This window comes from Protopterus annectens, chromosome 2.part1 (assembly GCF_019279795.1).
Source record: "Protopterus annectens isolate FY-2018-M chromosome 2.part1, PAN1.0, whole genome shotgun sequence".
Classification (NCBI taxonomy): Eukaryota; Metazoa; Chordata; order Ceratodontiformes; family Protopteridae; genus Protopterus; species Protopterus annectens.
Genome location: NC_056729.1, coordinates 1,643,118,940 through 1,643,142,548, shown reverse-complemented (window position 1 = coordinate 1,643,142,548; position 23,609 = coordinate 1,643,118,940). Strand labels below are relative to the sequence as shown.

The 23,609-nt window shown below is 40.9% G+C and overlaps 1 protein-coding gene across 1 annotated transcript in view; it reads left to right on the top strand.

The window, feature by feature from the left end:
• The window catches only part of LOC122795004 (rho guanine nucleotide exchange factor 7-like), a 925,778-nt gene that overhangs the window by 135,576 nt on the left and 766,593 nt on the right, over positions 1-23,609 (top strand). Inside the window, exon 2 of the mRNA XM_044063590.1 lies at positions 18,236-18,314. Coding sequence (XP_043919525.1) covers positions 18,236-18,314 — 79 coding nt within the window. The remainder of the gene's footprint in view (positions 1-18,235; positions 18,315-23,609) is intronic.

Below are 23,609 nucleotides of genomic sequence, written 5' to 3'. Positions count from 1 at the left end.
CAATATGTACATATGTCTATAGCTATTTACAATTAGCTAAGAGATATTCTGGCTGGAAGGAAGGACACTAGTCAGACCAACCAGACCACCAGTCATACCCGTTCTTCCAGAACCCGGAGGGGGAAGGTGGGAGGGAGTGTAAGAACAAAGGCGAGATGAACAACTCACATGGAACGTTATGGTAAGAACATAACTTCTTTATGTGAAGTTGTTCAATCTCACCATTTGTTCTTACATGTGGGTAGCGTCCCAAACACCTTAATCCTGGGCGGCTCACAGAAGTGGGCCCTGTCCACTTTTTAATGAGTGATAAACGTATGAGGTTTGGACCAAGTTGCAGCTGCACAAATGGTGTCCTAAGGTAAACGGGCTGCGTGTGACAGAGACGTAGAAACAGCCCTGGTAGAATGAGCTTTCACTTCGCGTTCTAAAGGTTGGTTAGCTGAGGAATATACAAATTTTATACAATCAGAAAGCCATTTAGACAATGTAACTTTGGATACAGAAAGACCCTTCTTATTATATGCATAGGAAACAAAGAGTTGATACAATTTTCTAAATTCCTTTGTTCTGTCCAAATAAAACCTCAATTGTCTGTGAACATCAAGCTTATATAACAAGTATTCCAATTTATTGGAATGATGTCTGAAAAAGGTGGGAAGCTCAACAGACTGGTTTAAATTAGCCTCGGAGCAGACCTTAGGAAGAAAGGTAGGATTTGTCCTGAGAGACACTCTGTCGGGGTGAAAGACCAGATATGGAGGCCTGATAGAAAGTGCTTGTAGTTCAGAAACTCTACATGCCAAGGTAATAGCCATCAAGAAAATTGTCTTCCAAGAAAGAAACTTCAGAAGACAAGATGACGCCAGTTCAAAGGGGGAAAGCATAAGTTGAGACAGCAACAAATTTAGATTCCAGGGAGTAACAGGATGTCTGATGGGTGGCCTAAGGTGATGAGTCCCTTTCAAAAAAGCTTTACTTAATCTGTGGGACATAATGTTAGAACCTTTGCATCCCACATGAAAGTTGGATATAGCAGCCAATTGAACCCTTATAGTAGCAGCTGCCTCACCATCATGAAAAAGTGAAGTCAAGAATTCGAGAATACTATTTATAGGAGCAGCATAGGGATCAATATCATGCTGAGAAGCCCAATGAACAAATCGCTTTCATTTGCTGTTGTACAGTTTCCTGGTGGAGACTATGAGAAGAAACTAGAATATGTTGTACCACAGAAGACAATTTACATGACCTGGCTAGGTTGGGAAGTGGAGCAGCCAAGCTCTCAGTTTGAGGGAGAAGAGAGGGGTGAAGAACTCCCGATAAAAGAGTCAGAAGGTCTGGCACTGAGTCCAGAACCCAAGTTTCTTCTACTTGGTATTGCTGAAGGAAGGGGAACCAAATCTACCAAGGCCAAAATGGGGCTATCAGAATAACAGTCCTTCCCAAGCTTTTGGCTTTCTGTAAGAATTTGGGGATCAGAGGGGTTGGTAGAAAGGCATAAAGGAAACCCGAGGGCCAATCGTATATGAGCAAATCCCTTCGGCTGTCCCCCGGTGGAGGGTACAGGGCAAAGTAGCTTCTGCATTTGGCATTCATCGGGGATACAAAAAGGTTGCAGCAAGGCTGGCCCCATCTGCGGAATATCATCTCTGCCACTTGTTCCTTGAGGGACCACTCATGAGGCAACAGAATGGCTCTGCTCAGTTTGTCCTCTATCATGTTGGATGACCCCAGGATGTGCATTGCTATCAGAAAGCACCTGGTGGATACAGCCCACTGCCAAATTCTCAGGGCCTCTCAGCATAAGGGGTAAGACTTGGTTCCCTCTTGTTTGTTGATGTACCAGACTACAGACATGTTGTCGGTCTGTATTGCAATCATCTGTCGAGGTAGAGAGTCATGAAAGTGTTGCAATACTAGAAATACCACTCTCAACTCTAGGACACTGATGTGCAAATGGGATTCCGTCTCTGACCAAGTGCCTTGGACAGTTCTTCCCTGAAACAACCCCTCCACCCTATCAGGGAAGCATCCGTGGTCACCATGGCTGAGGGAGGGGGAAGTACAAATGGGTGACCTACAGTTACCTGGTGGCTGTTCAACCACCAAAGAAGGTCCTTTTTGCAAGCATTTGTCAGTAGAATCTTGTGTGACATTGGAAGCTGTTGATAAGACCACTGTGTAAAGAGTAACCATTGGAGTATCCTCATGTTCATTCATCTCAGAGGAACCGCTATGAGCGTCGCTGCCATGGTGCCTAACAGCTTCAGAACTGGGAATGCAGGAACTCTTCTTTCCATTAACAACTGGGTCACTTGACTTCTTAGAGAGGTTACTCTTGCTTGAGGAAATCTGACCAAGGCGGTGGTGGTGTCTAGATCTGCTCCTATAAAGGAAATATGCTGCAACAGCAATAAAGCAGATTTTATGAAATGTATGGTTATGCCTAAATGGGAACACAGGTTGATTGTGTAATCTCTGGAATGAATCAATTGATGCCTGGTGATGGCGGTGAGGAGCCAGTTGTCCAAATATGGAAACACGCTGAATCCTAAACATCTCAGGTGAGCTGTGACCACTGCCATGCATTTGGTGAACACTCTAGGGGCTGTGGTGAGACCAAAGGGCAGCGCTTGCAATTGGTAGATTGATTGTGTAATCTCTGGAACGAATCAGTTGATGCCTGGTGATGGCGGCGAGGAGCCAGTCATCCAGATATGGAAACACATGGAATCCTAAACGTCAAGTGATCTCTGGATGGTCTGGCCATTTTGATGTGGTAGTACGCATCCTTGAGATCTATAGAGCACATCCAATCACGTGTTTCTAGAAATAGTAGGATTGATTGAAGCGTGACCATCCGGAACTTTTCCTTTTTGACAAAGGTGTTGAGTTTTCTGAGGTCTAAGATGGGCCTCCAGTCCCCCATTTTCTTTGGAACTAAAAAGAACTTGGAGTAAGTTCCGCATCCTATCTGGTCCACTGGGACTGGCTGGATGACTCTTTTTTTCTAGCAGCTTGTGAATTTCTATGGTTGCTTGATGCTACAGATTGGGTGGAACATCTGGGATTCTTGTATGAATAGATGGGGATTCTGAAAAGGGAATGATGTATCCTTTGGTAACTATGCTTTTTACCCAAGAATCTGATGTAATTCCTAGCCAGGCATCTGGGTATAAAGCCAAGTGACCCCTGACTTCCTCCAGAGCAGGACAGTTGGGCCTCCTCTCAGGAGCACTGATAGGGCTTACCAAAGAACTGCTCCCTGTCACCCTGGTTCTGCAGACCCCCTCTGCCACCTGGGTGGCATCTACCATTATAAACCCTCCTCTGCCCCTGGAGGGAGATTCACTACGTGTGTTTTGGAAAGCTCCTCAGGGTTTCTGGAACCACAGTTTTCCACCTTTCTGCCCTTTGGGGAATGGTCTAGTAGGTGTGGAAAAATGGACTCCTACAGCAGATAGAGTCTTTCCCTCCTGCTCACACCTAGTGAGAGTTTTCTTGACTTTGGGCCCAAACAAGGCAGAGCCGTCAAAAGGGGTGTTGATAAAGGAAGACTTGAAGGCTTCCACAAAGGAGCATAAGTGCATCCAGGATTGTCTCCGCAGAGCTGTCACTGAACCTGCTGCCCTGCTCAATCCATCAGCTGCATAAGAAATGAGCCACATGGAGGAGTTCACAATAGAATTAAGGGTGTTAAGCTGTGCCGTCACTTTCTCGGAGACAGCATCATCTATGTTGCCCTGCAGAGTATCTCCAAGCTCTTTTAGGAGATCTAGTTGAAGACAGGTAAAATGGTTAAATAGTTAAGCGATCTGATTGCAAATGTCGCAGAACTAAAGATACATTTCCCGTATCTGTCCATCGTCCTAGAGTCTGTGTTAGGAGGATGGACAGAAGAAGGTTTCTGACATCTCTTTCTTGGTGGCCGCCGCCACCATGGCATCAATGAGAACTCCCTTAGTAAGAAAGGACCTGTCTTGGGAGGAGGTGATAAATTTGTTGGGTCTCCAAGGGACCAGTTCCATGGAATCAGGAGACTCCCATGCCCTTCGAGTGATGAAATCCATTAATTCGACAAAGTGCAGAGAAACCCAGGAGGTGGAAGGTTGAGACCTGAAGGCTTTCAGGAGCACTGACTCATCCTCCATAGGGGTAAGGGACTGCCAGTTGCCCCTCTGCCTTAGTATTTCCAATATGTCTGCAAATGAGACAGCCTCTGAGGGGGACCATGGGGACCCTTCTGATTCCTCTAAGTCAGTGTCTGATGTTAAGGATTCCTGAGGGGAATCCAAATGCCTCCTCTTGCACACTCTCTTCCTAGGGACCTAATGAGTGGGGGCATCTGGTGAAGTCTTCGTAGAGCAGGGATCACCCGATGGGGTCACCTGAGGCTCTGGGTCTCGACGCTTGGTATGAACCAAGCGTCTCTACATTTGGTTCCTATCAAGTGTCGAGACCCAGAGCCTCAGGTGACCTGATGGGATCACCTGAGGCTCTGGGTCTCGACACTTGGTAGGAACCTGTGATGTAGAGACAGAACACAGCCCTTTAGGCGAGGAAAAGGAAAGATCTGAAGAGGTAAAGGTCTTTGTAGACATGACCCTCCTCATGTTATCAAAGTCACCGATGTCTCGGCCCAAGGAGTCCACCGGTTCTGAGGAAGACGGCAACCTCCTCAGGGCTGAGGCCACGGGCTCCAAACCAGATGATGAAGCTGAGTTCATCTGCGCCGAAGCCCTGAGAGGGAGAGTCAGAACCGAAGTCTCGGTTTGACTCTCCCCCCGGAACCAACGAGAGAGTGTCGGTTCTGAAATTCTTTGATCGGAACCGAAGAAATCAAGGTCAATGGGGCCAATGCACTGGAACTGGTCTCAGCTCCGAGGGTTCCACAACTATCGGATCTTGTCTTTCTGGCTTTGAAGGCTCGACTAGCCTTGGAAGAGGAGTAGAACTCATAACAGGGAGGGTCGCAGGCTTCGAATTCAGTTGAGACGAAGACGAAAGCAAGTAGGCCAGAGCTGGGTTCACTAAGAGCCTCTGCACCACACGGTCCACATTGATGTTCGAAAGGGTCCTGGAAGAACAGGTCGAAGGAGCCGAAGAAGCCACCGACCTAAGGATCGGAGACTTCAACACTTCTGACACCGGTTCCAACACTGGGATTTGTCTCCGAGATATGAGTTTGGTGCACGGCTCTGAAGACTGAGGAGCTGGCAACCAAGTCTTCCCAGAGGTGCTCAGAGCCGAGGACCTGTGCTCAGAGGACAACTTTGAAGACTTCGGCCCTTTGAGGACTTAGAGATCTGGTCAGTCTTGTCCAATGCTTCCTGAAATTCTGGCTTTAACAGCCCTCTATCCACCAACTTCCTTCGCCTTTCTAACATAACCCTGCTGCTGAAGAAGTGGCAGATAGAGCAATCCTCTTGTAAATGTACTGGCCCCAAGCAATACACACAAGAAACATGATTATCAGTAATGGACATTTTCTGACCACAGGTACACCTCTTAAACCCCAATTTCTGTTTTTCAGACATGACAGAATCAAAATACGAATTATCAGATACCTGATAATATATATCTAAATAAGAGAATTATCAGATAAACAACTCTAGAAAGTTCAGATCCCTGAACAACAATCTAATAAGATTAAAGTAATAACAGATAATAACACCAGTATGTTCAGATCCTAAAAAAATAATCTAAATATGAACTCTATGTGACAAACAACAAGGGGATAGGGAAAGCAACCTGACAGAGCCCTGTCAAGTAAAACGCCAACTAAAGGACGGCCAAAGGCCTAAGAGCAACTGCTCCAAGTTTCAGAAAAAAAAAAAAAAACAAATATAACACTGCAGTTAACTCACTGAAAAAAACAAATAGCTGAAATATATCTAAAGAACAGTATTATCACATCCCTGATAAACTCTCTCTCTCTCTCTCTCTCTATATATATATATATATATATATATATATATATAAGAAATTTGTCCAAAGACAAGAAAAAAAGGTTACTGGCCCGAGCATCTCCGAAGATCGTGCGATCCATTGCAGTGGCAAACTAGATCTGGGGTTAGTAAGAGAGCATCATGGGATAGGAACTGTCCCTCGAGCTTCTCAAAGATCTTGAGCTTGGAAAGTGGCCGACTCAGAGCCAATGGATCGGCTCTGTACCCACGTGTAAGCACAAACGGCGAGACTGAACAACTTCACATCATATCTTTACTATTGTTATTTTCTATGCCAAATACTCCTGATTGCCAGACTTTCTTCATACATTTTTCTGGATGTTCTGTCAGTATTTTCATAAATAACTTATAATCTACACTCATGAGAGTAAATGGTCTCCAGATACCTAAGTCTTCTTTACACCCTCCCTTCTAAATTAATCTAATAACACCATCACCAATATTTCCATTCAAAATTTTCACTTTCCACTTATTAAATATTTTAATCAATCATCATAATTGTTCATCCTCTAAACTTTTACACCAAAAATAATCCAACCCATCATGAGGGGGAACCATCTGTTTAGAGATTGACCTTAATACTCCTTTAACTTCTTCTACTGTAATTGGCACAATTATTTTTTGCTGTTCTTTATCTTTTATCTGTGCTCCTTTCCATTCCCTAGGAACATGTGATCTATTTCCACATACATTTCATTAACATTTTAAATGCTCCTTTTTCTATATCTCTTTGTGTATGAATACTTTTCTCATTATCTGATCATACGGAATCCATACACAAATATTGTTTCTTTTCAGTATCTTCCTAAAAATGGTGAAATATCTTTCTTTGTACCTTGTACTAACCATTTTTGCTTCTGCAACAAGTTTCCCATTCTTTCGTTTTCCTTGCGTAGCTTTTTCACTTAGAATAAATTCTTGTATAGAGCGACTGGTCCGATCCATCATTTTATCTATTAATAAATGATACCTCTGTTTATCTTTTTTTTTAAATTACTTCTCCAAATTATAATATACTGCTGTAATTTTATTTTTAAATGCCAACCACCACTCAGTCCAGCATTTATATGCAAACCTCACTGTTGTGTGTTCTTTCCACAAAAGCTTAGTTTCTTGTTCAAATACATCCGCCAAATGTATAGAATTTAATTTTTAAACCTTCACTTGGAATAATAACATCCTCATTCCTATCTCTCATGGCCTGTATTCCTACATGATCTGAAAATATGCAGTATATTGCCCAGCCTGTATCTCTCTCTAATAGTATCTGAGTACATAATAAAATCTGTTTCTGTTTTTGATTTCCAGTACGTAATTAAAATCTCTTGTATTCCCTGTTCTTATTTGACCTGTATGAACCCCTTCCTTTATTTTTTTTACATCTGTCAATATCTTCTTTCCCCCTAATATTACAATTAAAATCGCCTACAAAAATAATGTGCATATTCACTAAAACACATGGATGTAACAATTCAAAAAGTTCCTCGCTTTCTTTCATCCATGCAGATGCATAAATGACTATTATTTGAAAAATATTCTTATAATATTTAATATGTATAATATCTACCTATTATCTCCTCTTTGTCTAGTTACCTCAGTAACCATTTACAATCTGTTAAATGGCTCTGTGCTATCTCCCCTGAAATCCCTATAAAGATGAGAGTACCCTAAGGTTAAATTTTGGGACCACTGCTATTTAATATTTTTACAAATCGATTATCTACCTCTATTCCACAGTCATCACTAGTACAATATGCTGATGATTCCACAGTCATCACCATAGCTGATACCATCTCTAAGCTCCATACTACAACACAAAACTCCTTCTTGTCTATTGAAAACTGGCTCAACCAAAACCATCTAATCTTAACCCCCCCAAAAAAAACAAACTCTTAGTCTTCATATCGAAAACATTGAACCATCTAAAACTGTCCTTCTCCATCACTTCTCATAATAACACACCCATCACAGTGGAAAACCATACCAAACTACTTGGTGTCATTATTGATGACCAGCTGAAACTTAGGTTCATAGGTAAGTACTAGGCTATTGGCCCTAGGGCCTATACAGGCCTAGCCAAAAAAGGTACCCTGGCTTTCGCCACTCAAGAAAATGATTTTCCTGTGGCCCTGTCAAGCAGCGCCACAGAATTGATCCCCGGGGTGAATTTCCTATTTCCCATCCAATCATCAAGATTTTTCTTGAAGAGTGCTAATGAGGAGCTTTGTTTGATATAGGTAAGTAGTTTGTTCCAGAGTATGGGAAGTCTCTGGGACAGGAATCTATCACTCTAGCATGTTCTGTTTATTGTGATGACAAGGTTTAGGTCTCTAGAGCGTGTAGCTCAGAGGGACTGGGATTTCTTTTAAGAGAAGCATGTCCAACAGCTCTGGGTTTGACATAGCTTTGTATGTTAGGCAGAGATCACCTCTGAGTAGGCGATATGCGATGGAGTAAAGCTAGAGGTTTTTGAGGCGGTCTGCATAGGGCATCTGTTTGAGGCCAGTAATCCTCTTTGTGAGGTATTTCTGTGGCTTTTACATTCGTTGTAGATGTCTTGTGAGGTACATACCAAAAGGCGCATTGTACTCTATAATAGGTCTAATGAGTGATGAGTAGAGGGGGAACAATTACCTATTTTTTTCTGAATGAGAAACCTTTTGTGATGAGGTGTGCCACGTAGAAGGATTTCCTGACCACTGTGATGATGTTATTATCAAAAGAGAGACTACTGTCCACCTGTGTCCCAAGGTCTCTTATCACACTTTTGGTATTAAATAGACTGCCACCTATGTGGTAGTTCAAGGGTACAGAGTTTTTACCAAAGGGGATGACAATGCACTTTTTGGCATTGAGCTTGAGGCCATGGCTTTGACACCAGGCATCTGACTCGGTGAGGCTCTTGTGTAGGATGCCCACATCATTAGGAGTTTCGATTATGGCTCCTAGTTTGCAGTCATCTGTGAACTTATTTAGCCAAAGACCTTCTGTGTTAGCCTGTACTTCAGAGAAGTAGATACCAAACAGGACAGGACCCAGGACTGAAACCTGTGGTATGCCACATGTCACTGGTCTGAAGTCTGATTTGGAGTCTGCTACTTTCACAGTGTGGGTTTTGTCAGTAAGCCAGTTGGCAGACCATCTTGTGACATAGGGATTTATACCTAGTTTAGTGAGTTTATCTATAATTCCAGAGTGGGGAATGGTGTTGATCGCCTTGGCGAGATCCAGATAGGCTGTGTGAACCACCTTACCCTCATCTATGGCTTTGATGACGGCTTCAAAGAAGTCTATCAGGTTTAGGAGACATGATCTGCCTTTTACAAACCCGAACTGTGTAGGGTCCAGAGTTTGGTGATCTCCAATATCTTTGTTTATGCATTCCATGATGATACGTTCCATGGCCTTGTAGACCAGGCTCATCAGGCTAATGGGGCAGTAGTTCCCGGTGTCTGTCATGGCTCCCCGTTTGTGGAGTGGAATAACCATTATGGTGCACCATTCAATGGGCACAAAGCCTGAGGTGAGGCTATGACTGAACATGGTACTTAGCTGTGGTGCCAGTTCATTCTGTAGTTCTATTAGAAGGCAGCATGGGATGTTGTCAAATCCCATGGATGCTGTGTTCTTGGCTTTGGAGAGTGAGGTTTTTACCTGTGCAGCCGTGATTACAGGAACTTTGCATTCTTCGAGTATAGAGATGGGCCCTTTAGGGGTTGAGAGGGGGGTAAACTTAGCTCTGAACCTATCTGCCAGGATATTGGCAATATCAGTTGGTTGTGTATATTTAGTGCCATTGTGCTGTAACTCAGAGCAGATCGGAGTGTTGCCATTGAGATTCTTGACATAGCTATAGAATGCTTTGTGGTTGTCTTTAGAATCAGTGGCGATTTTGTTTTCATAACTAGCTTTGGAGGATTTTATGAGGGATCTCAGCTTCTTACTGAGGCTGATCAGAGAGTTCCTCCAATCATGGAATTTTACTCTTTTTTGCAACAGTTTCTTTCTTCTGTTCTAGAGTTTGTTTATGGCAGAAGACCACCAGATTGGCTTCCTTTTTTTGGAGAATAGTATCTTGGTTCTGTTAGGGATAGCACAATCCATGCACTTGTGTAAGTGCTTATAAAGTGCATTTGTGTAGGATTCAGCAGTAGTACCTCTATTGTCCATCTGCATGGGTGTCCTGAAGTTTGCCACTTCTGTCTTAAGAAGCGTGAAGTTGGCTTTGAAGAATTTATTTACGGTTGTCTCCCTAATGGGGGGTGGGAGTGGGATGTGGATGTCTAGGGTGATTAGCTTGTGGTCGGATCTGACCAATGAGGAATTGACCTCTGGTGTGGAACACCGGTCTCCCATGTTGGTGATGACCAGGTCTAGGATATTGCTGCCGCACGTGAGGGTGTAGATAAGTTGATCCAAGACATTGGATTTGATGAATTCCAGAAAACATTGAGCAAAAGAGTTGGCGCATGAGTAGTTTTCCCAGTTAATGGTGGGTAGTTTAACTCACCCATTATTAAGGTGCTGGGTTGTACCCTAATATTTCCAGTGTATCAAGACAAGAGGAGTGGGAATCCTGGGGCATGGTGGGTGGTCTGTAGCAAGCTACAATCTGGATTGTGGTCTTGCCCAGAGTTAGTTGAACTTGGATAATCTTGGATGCATTATGCTGAGCAACTAGCTTGGAGGTGTGGATATCCTTAATGAATATGGGCACTCCTCTGCCTTTAGTGTTTCGGTCCGGGTTAGGTGGCCGAAAGGTATGGTATGAATCATAGCCTGGTAATGCAGGGGTGCTCTCTGGAGCTTTGAACCAGGTCTGTCACTGCACAGATGTTCTCCATTTTAAGAAGTGCCTCGAGTGAGTGCATTTTGAGGTTTAGACTTCTAGCATTGAGTAGCATTACCCTCAGATTTTGCTTGCTTGTACCTGTTATGGTGATGAATTTGTCTTTTGAACTTTGCCTAAAAAAGGTACTATAGGAGTGGCAAGAGCCTTTGCCAGTATCCGGAATCCCAAGGATGACAGGTGCAGGCCATCTCTGGCAAAGCATTGTGGTCTGTCGATCATGTCATCCCAGGCAGACAGATACTGGATGCCCTTAGAATGACACCAGAAGCTTAGCCAATTGTTGAAGTCAATCATTTTGTCCTTGTACCATGGTATCATTCTGGGTGATGACAGGATGCTACTTAGGTCTAGGGTCATACCTGCCTGGGTTACAAGATCGGAGAGCTCCTCCATGTCTCTTTTCATGTAGTCCAGGGAGGTACATTTCAGTTCATTCACACCAACATGGACAATGAAAGAGTCATTTGTACTTGTTGTGGAATGACCTGAGTGTGTGCATTGTGGCGGATCCTGGCACCTGACAGGCAGCTGACAGTAACTTTCTCCTTGTTTAGCCTGGTGAGTGGAACATCAGTGTGCCTGACTATAAAGTCACCTATGACTAGAGTGTTTGGTACGTTATGCTTTATGAGCTGTAGTTGAGTGTCACAGTGAGTGTGTGGGCTATGTGTCATTTGGGTTGTGTTGGGGGGTGGAGGTTGCTTGCATTTCTGCTTTGGAGGTCTTGGTTGTTTGGGCAGATTTATGAGAGCCTCCACGAATGTACGCGTGTGTTTTGTGCTTCTATGTGTGTGTTTTGGTGGTGTAGGTTTTGAGAGACTATGTGATGAGTGTGGTGTGGTGCAAGTGTTTACCTTCTCCTCTTGACTGTCTAGTCCAGTCTTTGTTGAAGAGAGCTTTGCTTCCAGTTTGGCTATATAAGTGCATCTCTCACAGGTTGTAGTGTTGGGTGGTAGGAGGAGAGGGTTGTCTGTGTACATGAGGCAATTGCTGCATTGTCCCAAGATGCCCAGATTCATCAGGTAGACAGGAGAAAACACCGGGAGCTGACCTTTAGACATGTCTGGATAGGTGCTTATTTATTAAGTACTAAAAACTGTTTTCCTCTAGACAAGTGAGGACAGTTGAGTTTTGTAGTAGTTTGTAGCTTATTTAGTGCTTACAACAAGTTCTGAACAAGTGCTGAGCTCAAAGAAACAGATTTTGGTGCTAAAACTAAAAAGCTGGCTAGTTGCAAGGGAAAATTTCAAGAGCAGACTGTATGGCTCCAGGAATAGTTTAACCCTAGTTAAGCTGGGCGGGGGGGGGCTCAGGAGCTTACAAACGGTCCTGGATACTGCAAATCTGTATCTGGACTACACTTGTTACAGGAAAGGGGGGAAACAAGCTTAGAATTTTTTTTTCAGTAAAGTGGAAATGGAGAAAAGTAGAACAGAAGTTAATTCAAGGTTAAGAATCTGAGTAAGTTGGCCTTCACAAATGTTCTCTATTAGATTGAATAAACTAATGACACTAGACTGGGAGGAGTATCACAGATCAAATATACAGTATGAGCAGGCAACTGCAAAGCCACCAAGTATAAGAACACCACAACAATGGAGACGGTGGGTGGGAAACTATTACAACTCCTAGCTGTAGCCAATAAACAAAAGTTTTAAACAGATCAAGGAGCAAGCAGACTCAATGCTTTTAACTGCAAACAGACTAGACTAGAACGCAGAAACCTCAAAAAATCAAAAACACGGATAGAGCACTCACAAACAGAAAATACAACTGTCAGTATGAAAAAGCAGTTTACAGTTAATTAATTCAGTAAACATGCAATCAGAGTAATGAAACAGTATCTAGCAATGAAAAATACAGTTAAAACAGTATAAACAGTACATAAATGCAGTGAAACAGTAAAAAAAGCTTTATAATAGTGCAAAATGTAGTAGATTAACTGTATAGCACAATTATAAGCATTTCAGAAGTGCAATTCAATGAAATAAGTGTGAGAAATAACTTATCCTGCTCTTGGAATCTTAAGGAATTTCGCCTTTGTTTCAGTAATGAATTACCATCCACAGCCTGATAAATACCTGACCTGCATGTACTAAGTAATACTTGACCTACATGTACTAAGTAACATTAAGAAAACCCACCAAAAAGTTGGACTCCTTTATAGAAACCAAAACTTTCTTTCTGTTAGCACTCAGAAAACTGAACTGGTTAGAATTCCTCCATATCCTTCTCTCAATAATTCATTGTGTTCTATACCAGCTCACCTTCTGCCCCAGCATCACATCCATTATCTCTTCCTACACCCCAGCAAAAACCCTTTGGAGCTCTAAACAACATCTCCTTTCCATACACAAACCTAAGATCAACATTGGTAAAACCCTTTACAGCTATTCCCCTGCTTAGAGCTGGAATAAACTTTCACTTAACATTCAACACATTAGATCCAGACGCCAATTCAGAAAGGCAGTAAAAAATCACTTAAGCAAAACTACACTATGTCAATGTTATCACCCCCCGACTGACTCATCTCCAATCTGCCAAACAGCCTTTCTCTTTCTCCCATACCTATGTCACCCAACTTCCTTTCCAATTTACTATATTTCACCTCATTACTCGTACATCCCTTATCTCTCTACCTTGTACCTCCAGTCATACTATAGTTGCTTACAGAATCTTTTATACCTGACCACTTCTGTCCCATTGCTGTTATTTTCAGCTGACCTGATGTCTAAGGATGTACATTTTTATTTGTTTACCCTACTCTGCTCTGTGCCTACTGTCCTTTGCCTTGTTTACCCTACTCTGCTCTGTGGCTACTGTACTTTGCCTTGACTTGAATGTAAATTGTATTTGTTCTACTTTTTATTCTGCACTGTACCTACTGTGTTTGCTAGTTTGTACAGACTAATTGCTATTGATTTTAAACCTGCTTTTTGTTCATCACTGTTGGAGACTTTGTTTTATTAGCTATGTGCTATGTCAACATGATTTTATGTTTTAAGTATAGAGCTTTTCTCCCTGGGTCTCCACTGAAAAGGGACTTTGACCAAACTGGACCAACCCAGTCAACAAATGTAAAAAAAAATAATATAACAGAAGCCCTACCTGCTTTCACAATAATATGATCAAGTCTTATTATGAACGTTGCTTTAAGGAGAATAGGAAATCCCATAAACATTTTCTCTCCTATGTTCCAAATAACTGCATTTCCTCATAACAATTTAAAATTCTTTCTTTCTCTATTATAATATCTCGAATGCCTTATAAACAGTCTGCATCTTTCTTCTCATACTTTTGTAATACTAACAATCATATTTTGAGATTATCCATTATCTTTCCTTTTTTATCTTTAAGACTTTGTTTTTATATTTTCTTTCATTCCACTCTTACTGTCTCTCAAGTCAGGAAATATAATTCTGAGTTTCTTTGTATTCTTGAGCTGAGACTGAAATCTGTCACTTGTGAGCAATGCTTTTAACCTGGTAAAATGGTTTAATGACTAACTAACTAACTAAAGGCAAGATGAACTCAAACATCAGATTAATGAACAAGTAGAAATTTGGCATAGATAGTGAAGCTCTTGCAGATAAAAAACATTAAAGCGTTAACATCTTCATGATTTGCTTCCTCTATCCCACCATACAGGGTTTGATACCTAGTAAAAAAAAATAATAGAAAATAAAAAAAAAATTCTCTGAATCACTCTACCAAGTTAATTGAGAGCCACAACTATATCCTGGGTGGGGGCACATGGCTAATTAGTATTGGTCAGTGACAGTGTGCAGGAGTCTGCATTAGCAGATAGCTTCCCTGGTGAAACTGTTTGTACAGTATGGCCCACGCCGGGTGAAAACCATAGAGGAGATCAGTGTCTGAATCAGAAAGGCTTACAGCTTTGCAGAAACTTTCCAGTTTAAGGCTTCCACATTGTGGTAAGACGTTCTGCAGGTATTTCATTATCTATTTTTTGTCTGACACTTGGTAAAGAACTTAAGGTTGTGATCTTTCATATCTGCAGTACAGAGTTTGATTTCCCAGCCTTGTCTGTAACCTTAAGCAAGTCACTTAATGAAACATTGCTCCTGGGTCATCCCTTATAAAAGGACTGTGGGTCTACCTGGCTGACAAATTATATCACTCAAACTAATTACATAAAAATACACCACCTATTTCTGCTTGTTTCTATAATTCTCTTTATCTCTCATAATTAAGGATTATTATACAACGACCCCCCATCAATATTCCAAAACATGCAAGGTGATTGGTCAGCGTGCACGTTGTAAATCAGAGTTATAGTAATGGATAAAGGTCTGGTTGCCCGGATAACTCTTTTTTTTTTTTTACAGCAACGGAGAACGGAAGATCTCCATTGCTTTTTACAACCTGTCTCGCTATGTTAAATGAGTTTAACATCGCGAGACAGCTTTAAAAAAAGCAACAGAGCATTTCCATTGCTTTTTTTAAAGCTGTCTCGCTATGTTAAACCCATTTAACATAGCGAGACAGCTTTAAAAAAAGCAACAGAGATTCTCCATTGCTTTTTTTAAAGCTGTCTCGCTATGTTAAACTCGTTTAACATAGCGAGACAAGTTGTAAAAAGCAACAGAGATCTTGCTTTCTCCATTGCTTTTGTCCACAGCTCTGATGTACTGCGTAAGTACGCAAACGCAGTACATCAGAACTGCCGCAGAATACCAGACAGCTGTGGAAGGGCAGCAAGGAGGCATTATACAATGCCATTATTTAAAAAAAGTAATTTTTTTTCTTAAATAATGTCATTGTATAATAGCAATAACTCATTCTGGGTGTGGGTAATGCTGGATTTACCCACGGTTGTCTTTGTTTGGCCACTCGGGCTGTGCCCTCATGACCAAACCACACCAACCATGAGTAAATCCAGCATTACCCACACCGAGGCATGGGTTATTGCTATAATAACATATCGGGCTTGGTTATAAGGCCAGAAAAGAGATTTAATTGTCACAGTAGTGGCATTGTTTATGTGGCTAGATGTGACACATGTTCCCATTTTTATGTAGGCAAACATTTTAGGGAGTTGCAGTATAGAATAACGGAACATGGTAAAGCCATCGAGATTAAAGATTTTTCCAATGTCCTGGTCAAGCACAGTGTAGAATGTTCAGGATTTAAAAAGTTTCATTTCACCGTGCCTGACCAAATGATGATGGAGACATTTGTTTTTAACTGTACTAACGTGTTAATAGTAAGAGAATACAAATGGCAAGTCTTTTTGAGGACTAACCAAGCACCAGGGTTAAATGGAAATTTAAATCTGAAATGTTTGTTGAAACTTAAAGTTACATGATTGTTTTAAATATGACAAAACATTATTGGCAAGTATGTTTTTTATTATAATTTATTTTTCTGTTTAATTGTTTGATGCATTTTTGTTATTTTTTTTTCTTAAAAATGTTTCATTTTGGGAGATACGGTGTGTAACTTTAAGGACTTTTAACATGCTTAGCATGTTTCTTTAAATTATGTTCACAAAAGGAAGTGATGTTTTAAAAGGAAGTGATGTTGCAAAAGTTGCAGAAGGAAGTGATGGTTTAAAGGAAGTGATGTAACATTTTGGAGGGTCATTTAAATGTGAAGGTTTTCATGTTTGTTTTCTCTGAAGAAGTTCCACTTTATTAAACAGGAACAAAAGCACTAAAATGATAGTGTGGTTCTTTACCGGGGATTGGAGCCATTGTGCAAAGTTTTTTGTTTTCTCTCTCTTTATATCTATATATATATATATATATATATATATTTAGATATATATGGGTCTCCTTCAGATTGTCAAAAGGCCAGAATATTGAACTACGGATCACCAAGACAAAAACACCATTTTTTTACAGCATCGAACTGTTAGCATGGAGATCTCTGTGGGGAAAAATTCCCATTCACTTCAATGTAAGTGCAATTTTGGAGTTGGTAAATTTAAGTAGCAGTGGGTGCAGGGGTACCAGGAGGTGTAGTCCCTCTGCTGTGGAAGGAAAAAAAAAGGTTTTTTTAGTTAGGTTTTGATGTTCCGAGGTTTCATGCATATGGTCTCTGCTATATATGGTTCCATGTTCCAACACTTCAACAATCTGAACTAGACCCATACATATATTATATAACAATTTTATGTATTTTTGATCAAGTAAGTTCGCTGGACATTAATGTCCATTTTCATGGGCAGTATCTGGTTAATGTAAGTTCACTGGATACCAATGTCCCATTTCATGAGCAGTGTCTGGTTAATGTAAGTTCACTGGATACCAATGTCCCATTTCATGAGCAGTGTCTGGTTAATGTAAGTTCACTGGATACCAATGTCCCATTTCATGAGCAGTGTCTGGTTAATGTAAGTTCGCTGGATACCAATGTCCCATTTCATGGGCAGTATCTGGTTAATGTAAGTTCGCTGGAAACCAATGTCCCATTTCTGGAGCGCTACCCAGTTAGGGTAAGTGCACAGGACACCAATGTCCACTGCCTTTTCATGGGTACTGACTAGTTAAGATAAGGTCACTTAACCCCAGTGTCCCTTTTTAGGTACACTGTCTGGTTAAGATAAGTTCAGTGGACCCCAATGTCTCTTTTCAGGAGACTTTCTGGTTAAGTGACATGTTAAAATGTCACACAGCAGACAGAGATGGTAAGAATAATAACCTGCATCATGGACTGCAGGACGCAACTGATTAATAACTGACAGATTTAATCCTTCACACGTACCTGTCGACTGTACAAATTTTCACAGAATGCACAGATTTTTGTCTCATATTTTTGGTCCGTTTTTCATAAAATTGTGGTTTTCTGGCAAATTATTAGAAAATTATTAAGGATTGAAGTTAGAAAATAATGACAGACATTTGAGTTACAGACTTCATACCCTTCTGAAAATTCATGCAAATGCAAAGGCCTGTTAATCAACTTTCTAAGTTTGTAAGAGCAATATTGAAAAAAAACTGTCCCTATTTTGGGCCTTTGTCCCACTTTTATTTATGGATTTATCCAGATTTTTTGCTCTAAGAGTTTGATAGGTATGCCTTTGCATGTACTGCCTGGGTTATACAACACTATCACTAATTTCTCTGAACAGATAATAGCAACTCCCTATTTCAGTTTCAACATATTAAACAGCAAGGCCCTAACATTGTGAAAAGGAGACACTTTAAATAAATGTTATGAGGGGCTTATAATATCTTAAATGTCAATTTAAATACATTTAAATGATGAGCAATCCTTAAAATATATTAGGACAAGTAATTCTAGTATTATTACCTGCTTTTATGTATGAATGATTTGCAGTGCAGTCAAGCAGAATTGAACTGTTGAGGAAGTAAACATCATTGCACAATAATCCTGTGTTTTAAGATTTTCTTATGAACAGCTCCTTTTTTTCACTTTTCTCTAGGAAGTGGTCATTTACTGAAGTTCAAGATGAAGTTGCCCTTTGCCAGCAAAAATATGGCAACCTGTTTGAACACCCAAATGTGAGTCCTGAGTAATAGCAGCCAGAATGATTGCTCAAGTTTCTTGTTGTCAAGTAAATTTATGCATTTATGTATCTAGCTATGCATGTATGTGGGTTTGTATGTATGTATGCATTTATTTATATATTTATTTATTGACTGATTGATTGATTGTAGTCCCATTTGTTAGTCAGAGTAGTCTGGTTAAATCAAAGCACATTTTCAGCAAAGGTACTCAAAAGTAAAAGAGCTCCAGCAGGTAAATGTGTAGCCAAACCCAAAATGCAAAAATGTAAGAACAAAAACAGCTTCACCAGACACAGGTCGCATTCTGGGTCAAATAAGATTAATAAAGGTGAGCTAAAAAGCTTTCATAAACTGCCCGACCTGATTAAGCCAGAGTAATATAAAACATGCAGAATGATTACTCGTTATTTTTTCAAATTGTGAGTTTGTGGCTTTATATTATGAAATGTCGAACATGCCCCCTGGCAAGACCCGTTGTAATATATATCACTGCCAAGACCCTTTGTTATATGTCACAGCTATTTTCTCAGACTGAGATTAGGACAAATTGATGAATTCCATTTGCTGACTCTCATTGTTGAGGATCAGCTGTCTGGTAATCAGAAGTCAGTGGCACTAGTTCTGAAAGGTGCAATATCAGCGAACAACGAGAAATTCCAAATGTTAAAGTCTTATTAATGACTGTCATGCACTTTGTTTTGAAATGCTGACTTAAAAAAATAAAAGCTCTCCAAAGATGATCTGTGTTTAGAAATAGTGCATTTGAGTTAAATTCATTGTGTGTTTTGTAAGCCATAGAATGAAAGGTACAGAATCCTGCACAGGTTCATAGGTTCATAGGTGTGTACTAGGCTAATGGGCCTAGAGCCTTTACAAGCCCAGCCCATAGAAGTGCCCTGGCATTGTGCCGCCCAATGTTAGTTCCCAGTGTCTCTATCAAGTAGAGCCACTAGAGTGATCCCTGGGATGAACTTTCTATTACCCATCCAGTCATCAAGATTTCTCTTGAAGAGGGCTAGTGATGTACTGTCAAAGGAAAAATATACTTTAAAAATGATCAATACACGGTAGGTTCAGGTTAAGGCACTTTAATCTTGCAGCAAGGAGACAAAAACGTGCTAATACAGGGTTTGTCTAACTAGAATCAGGAAATGCAGGCATTTTTATACATTTTCTAATAAGACATTGCCTACCAAGCTGACGTAGTAAATCACAAGTTTTAACATCATCATTACATAGCAGTTGTTTTCATGATTTTCTGCTTGTACTATCAATTTTTGTGAGAAACGTCCTAAGAAAAACAACGTGGCCTTGGCTACCACCGGTTAGATATATGCAATGTTACCATTCAAGGTACTATGGCTAATTTGAGCACAAAGCAAGTATAGATTGCAGTTCATTTCTCCAACAGTCCTTTGTCTGTTATCTCTAACTTCTGCAGCTGCACATGTTCTCATACTTCGAACAGAGCTGATTGTTTAAAATCATTACATTACAGAATATAGCATTGTTCATTCTTTGCTTCCTGACCTAGCAGATAATCACCTGCTTCTCAAATACATTTCCAAAAGGCATAAACATGAATATTGCTGTGCTAGCAATTACTAGGTCAGAGGGCATCTTGCAAGTTTCAGAAAGCACACTGCAGTTTCAAAAGCATCTTTTAGTCTCATATGAAACTCAGCTGTATATAAAATAGTGCATATAAAATAGAATGAAAAACGTGTTAACTCATTTAGTTTCTAATTAGCATTAAGCACACACATTAATACATATTTTTCTGACATGTACAATGCTTGACATGTATGGGAAGTCTATTCCAGAGTATAGGCAGTCTCTGGGTTATGAACTTGTCCCTCCAGTATGTTCTGTTGATTGTGGTAATGAGGTTAAGGTCTCTGGAGCGTGTGGTGCGGAGGGATTGAGATTGCTTTGGATGTAGTATTTCTAACAGAGCTGTGTCAGACATGGCTTTGTAAGTCAAGCGGAGATCGCCTCTTAGTAGATGATATGAGACAGAGAATAACTGGAGATTTTCGAGTCTGTCCATGTAGGACAAGTGTTTACAGCCTAGGATCCTCTATGTGAGGTACTTTTGTGGTCTCTCCAGCTGTTGCAGGTGTCTAGTGAGGTAAATGCTAAATGGGGCATTATACTCTATGATTGGTCTAATGAGGGAAAAGCCGAGAGAAATGATGACCTCTTTCTTCTTGGATGCAAAACCCTTGGTAATCGTGGATGCAAAACCCTTGGTAATGAGATGTGCCATAGAGAAGGACTTTCTGATCCCAGTGTCAATGTGTTGGTTGAAGGACAAGTTGCTGTCAACCTGTGTCCCCAGGACTCTTATAACGCCTTCAGTGTTCAGTGGGCTCCCATCGATGTGGTAATTAGTAGGAACTGAGTTTTTTCCAGAGGGGATGACAATGCATTTTTTGGCATTAGGCTTAAGGCCATGATTTCGACACCAGTCATTGGTCTCAATGAGGCCTTTCTGTAGGATATATGCGTCACTTGGGGAGTTAATAATGGCTCTCAGCTTGCAGTCGTCTGTGAACCTGGTCAGCCAGAATCCCTCTGTGTTGGCCTGGACTTCTAAGAAGTAGATGCCAAACAGGAGAGGACCCAGGACTAATCTCTGTGGGACTCCACTCGTGACTGGTCAGCAGTCTGACTTGGAGTCCACTACTTTCACACTGTGGGTTCTATCTGTGAGCCAATTTGCAACCCACCTAATAATATAGGGGATGATGCCTAGTTTGATGAGTTTATCAATAATTCCTGAGTGAGGAATGGTATCAAAGGCCTTGGCCAGATCAAAGTAGGCTGGATGAACCGCCTTACCTTCATCCACAGCTCTGGGGACTGACTCAAAGAAGTCAACCAGGTTGAGCAGACATGCTCTACCTTTCACAAAACCAAATTTCTTGGGATCTATAGTTTAGAGATTCCCTATATCCTTGTTAATTAGGTCCATGATGATGCACTCCATAGCATTACATATCAGACTCATCAGGCTAATGGGGTGATAATTTCCAGGGTCTGCAGTCACTCCTCCTTTATGGAGAGGGAGGACTGTAGCAGTGCGCCACTCGGTAGGGACAAAGCCTGAGGTGAGGCTTAGACAAAGTGTTTACAAGGGATAGGAAAGGGTTAAGGTCACAAAAGGTAGGCAGAAACAATCACATATAATGAGGAGCAGTGGAGTGGTAAAGGCAAAGGTCAAAGGTCAAAACACTGCAGACAGCAAGGAATAAGAAGGACAAGGAAGTAAAGGAGACATCAGTGTTGGGCCAGAGAAGAAGGTTTTGATATATGTATACCTGGCCAACAAATGGAATAAAGGAACTCTAGCAAGGAGGACAGGAGTAATCACGTTGCAGTGAATCAGCTTTCATGGCCAAGGCTTAGCAAGTCAAGGGACGAGGCAACCCAGGTGATCTCTCAGGGTAAAGAGAGGATGTATATCATCGTGCACACAATCCCAAATGACCTGTTAGAAGGGATAGCTGAACTGGAGGAAAGAGAGCTGGTGTCAGCCAACAAATACCAGAGCAGGGGTGATGGAGGTAGTATTTTGAAAGTGCCAAATGACAACATACTAGTGAAGGACATGGTTAAAGAGTTTGATGACCAACTGCTCCACTGGAAAAGGAAGAAAGTGCTAGAACAGTTGACAAAATCAGGTGAGAAAGACTAACTACATGTATATAATGTTTTGTTTTAGCACAGAAGGCACATCAGTGCTCAAAGCTGGGTGGAAAGGAACAGCTCAATGATAGGAGGGGATCCACGTTTAATTATCACTGCTGAAACTCATATCATACTTGTCCAAACGTATGAACTCATAAATTACAACTTCAGTGCTCTATACATATTCACATTGTGTGTATGTGTGTGTGTGTGTGTGTGTGTGTGTGTGTGTGTGTGTGTGTGTGTGTGTGTGTGTGTGAGCACTCAGCCTGCTAAACTTACTAGTAAAGCATGATATAAAAGTGGTTTTTGTTTGTTTATTTTTGCATAGGATAAGCATCCCTGCAATCTTCTTGGGGGGGGGGTGGGGGGTCAAATCACTCATACCTCTCAAACTTTACTCCTCTCATTGAGGGCTCTGGCTCTCAGATAAAGAGGAATCAGCATCCGGCAATGTAATACCTATCTTTCGCTTTTTCTCATGTGTAGTAATGCTAAATTACCCAGAACTCTCCAATAAGTTAATATATATAGATTTCACTCTAAAAAAAAGCAAGTAATCAAATTCTGACCAACACGCCAGCTTAAGCCAGCATACCTGAAAAATGTGGATCAAGCTTGAGAGATCAAGCATATGAAAGTAAGCTGGCAGGAAGGGGAGTGGTGTTACGGGAATAAAAAAAATTGGTTAATCAGCAGTTTGAAGGAGAGAATGTGTGCATAATATAGGTGATTGGGGAAAAGTAATAAGGGCTTTTAGAGTACAGTTGATTAGCATTACTATAAAACATGATTCTACTTAGCAACACACAAGCAGTCAGTCTAACATGAAGCATAAAGCAAAACGGCAGAAATTCTGTATTTCATTAAAGCGGTGGTGGTGCTGCGGTAACGTTGTCACCTCACAGTACAACGTTGTCCTGTTCAATTCTCAGCTAGATCATCTTCTGTGTGGAGACATGAATGAATGGGCGTACCTTCGTTGAAGGTTGTGCGTCAGGGCTGGCAACTCGGCATGTAAAAATCTACTGCCAATCATTAGCGGACCGGAGTTCCGCTGTGGCGACCCCTAACCGGGAAAAGCCGAAAGACACAACAACATTAAAGCAATCTATATTAGCATCTAGCAGCTGAAGCTTCAAGATCCCTTCAAAGGGTAAACATTATAAAAATACTACATACAATTAATACACTTAAATAATGCTTATATATCCATTTCCAGTGAGTTACTCAGTTAACCAATAGAATTTAAAATTGAGGATTACAAAGGTTTTTCCTTCCTTCTGTAGTTTCAGTAGTGTTACATCTTAAAATATATGTTGCTTCCATGAACTTAAGCAAAACTTCTGTGTTCAACAGTATACACTAAAAAGGATTTAACACGTCTCATCACAAAAAAGTCAGCAAAAGAAGGTGAAGTTGTCAGTATTGATATTTAGGCATGGACGTTATTAAAGGGGGGGCATGGGGATGCATCCCTCCTCCTAAATAGAGGGGTTGCCAAGTTGATCATTACCCTTATTTTCACACTCTTCTTTTTTAACTTGTTCTGAGATACTACCTTTTAGTTTTTTAACATAATACTGTGTTCCCCTA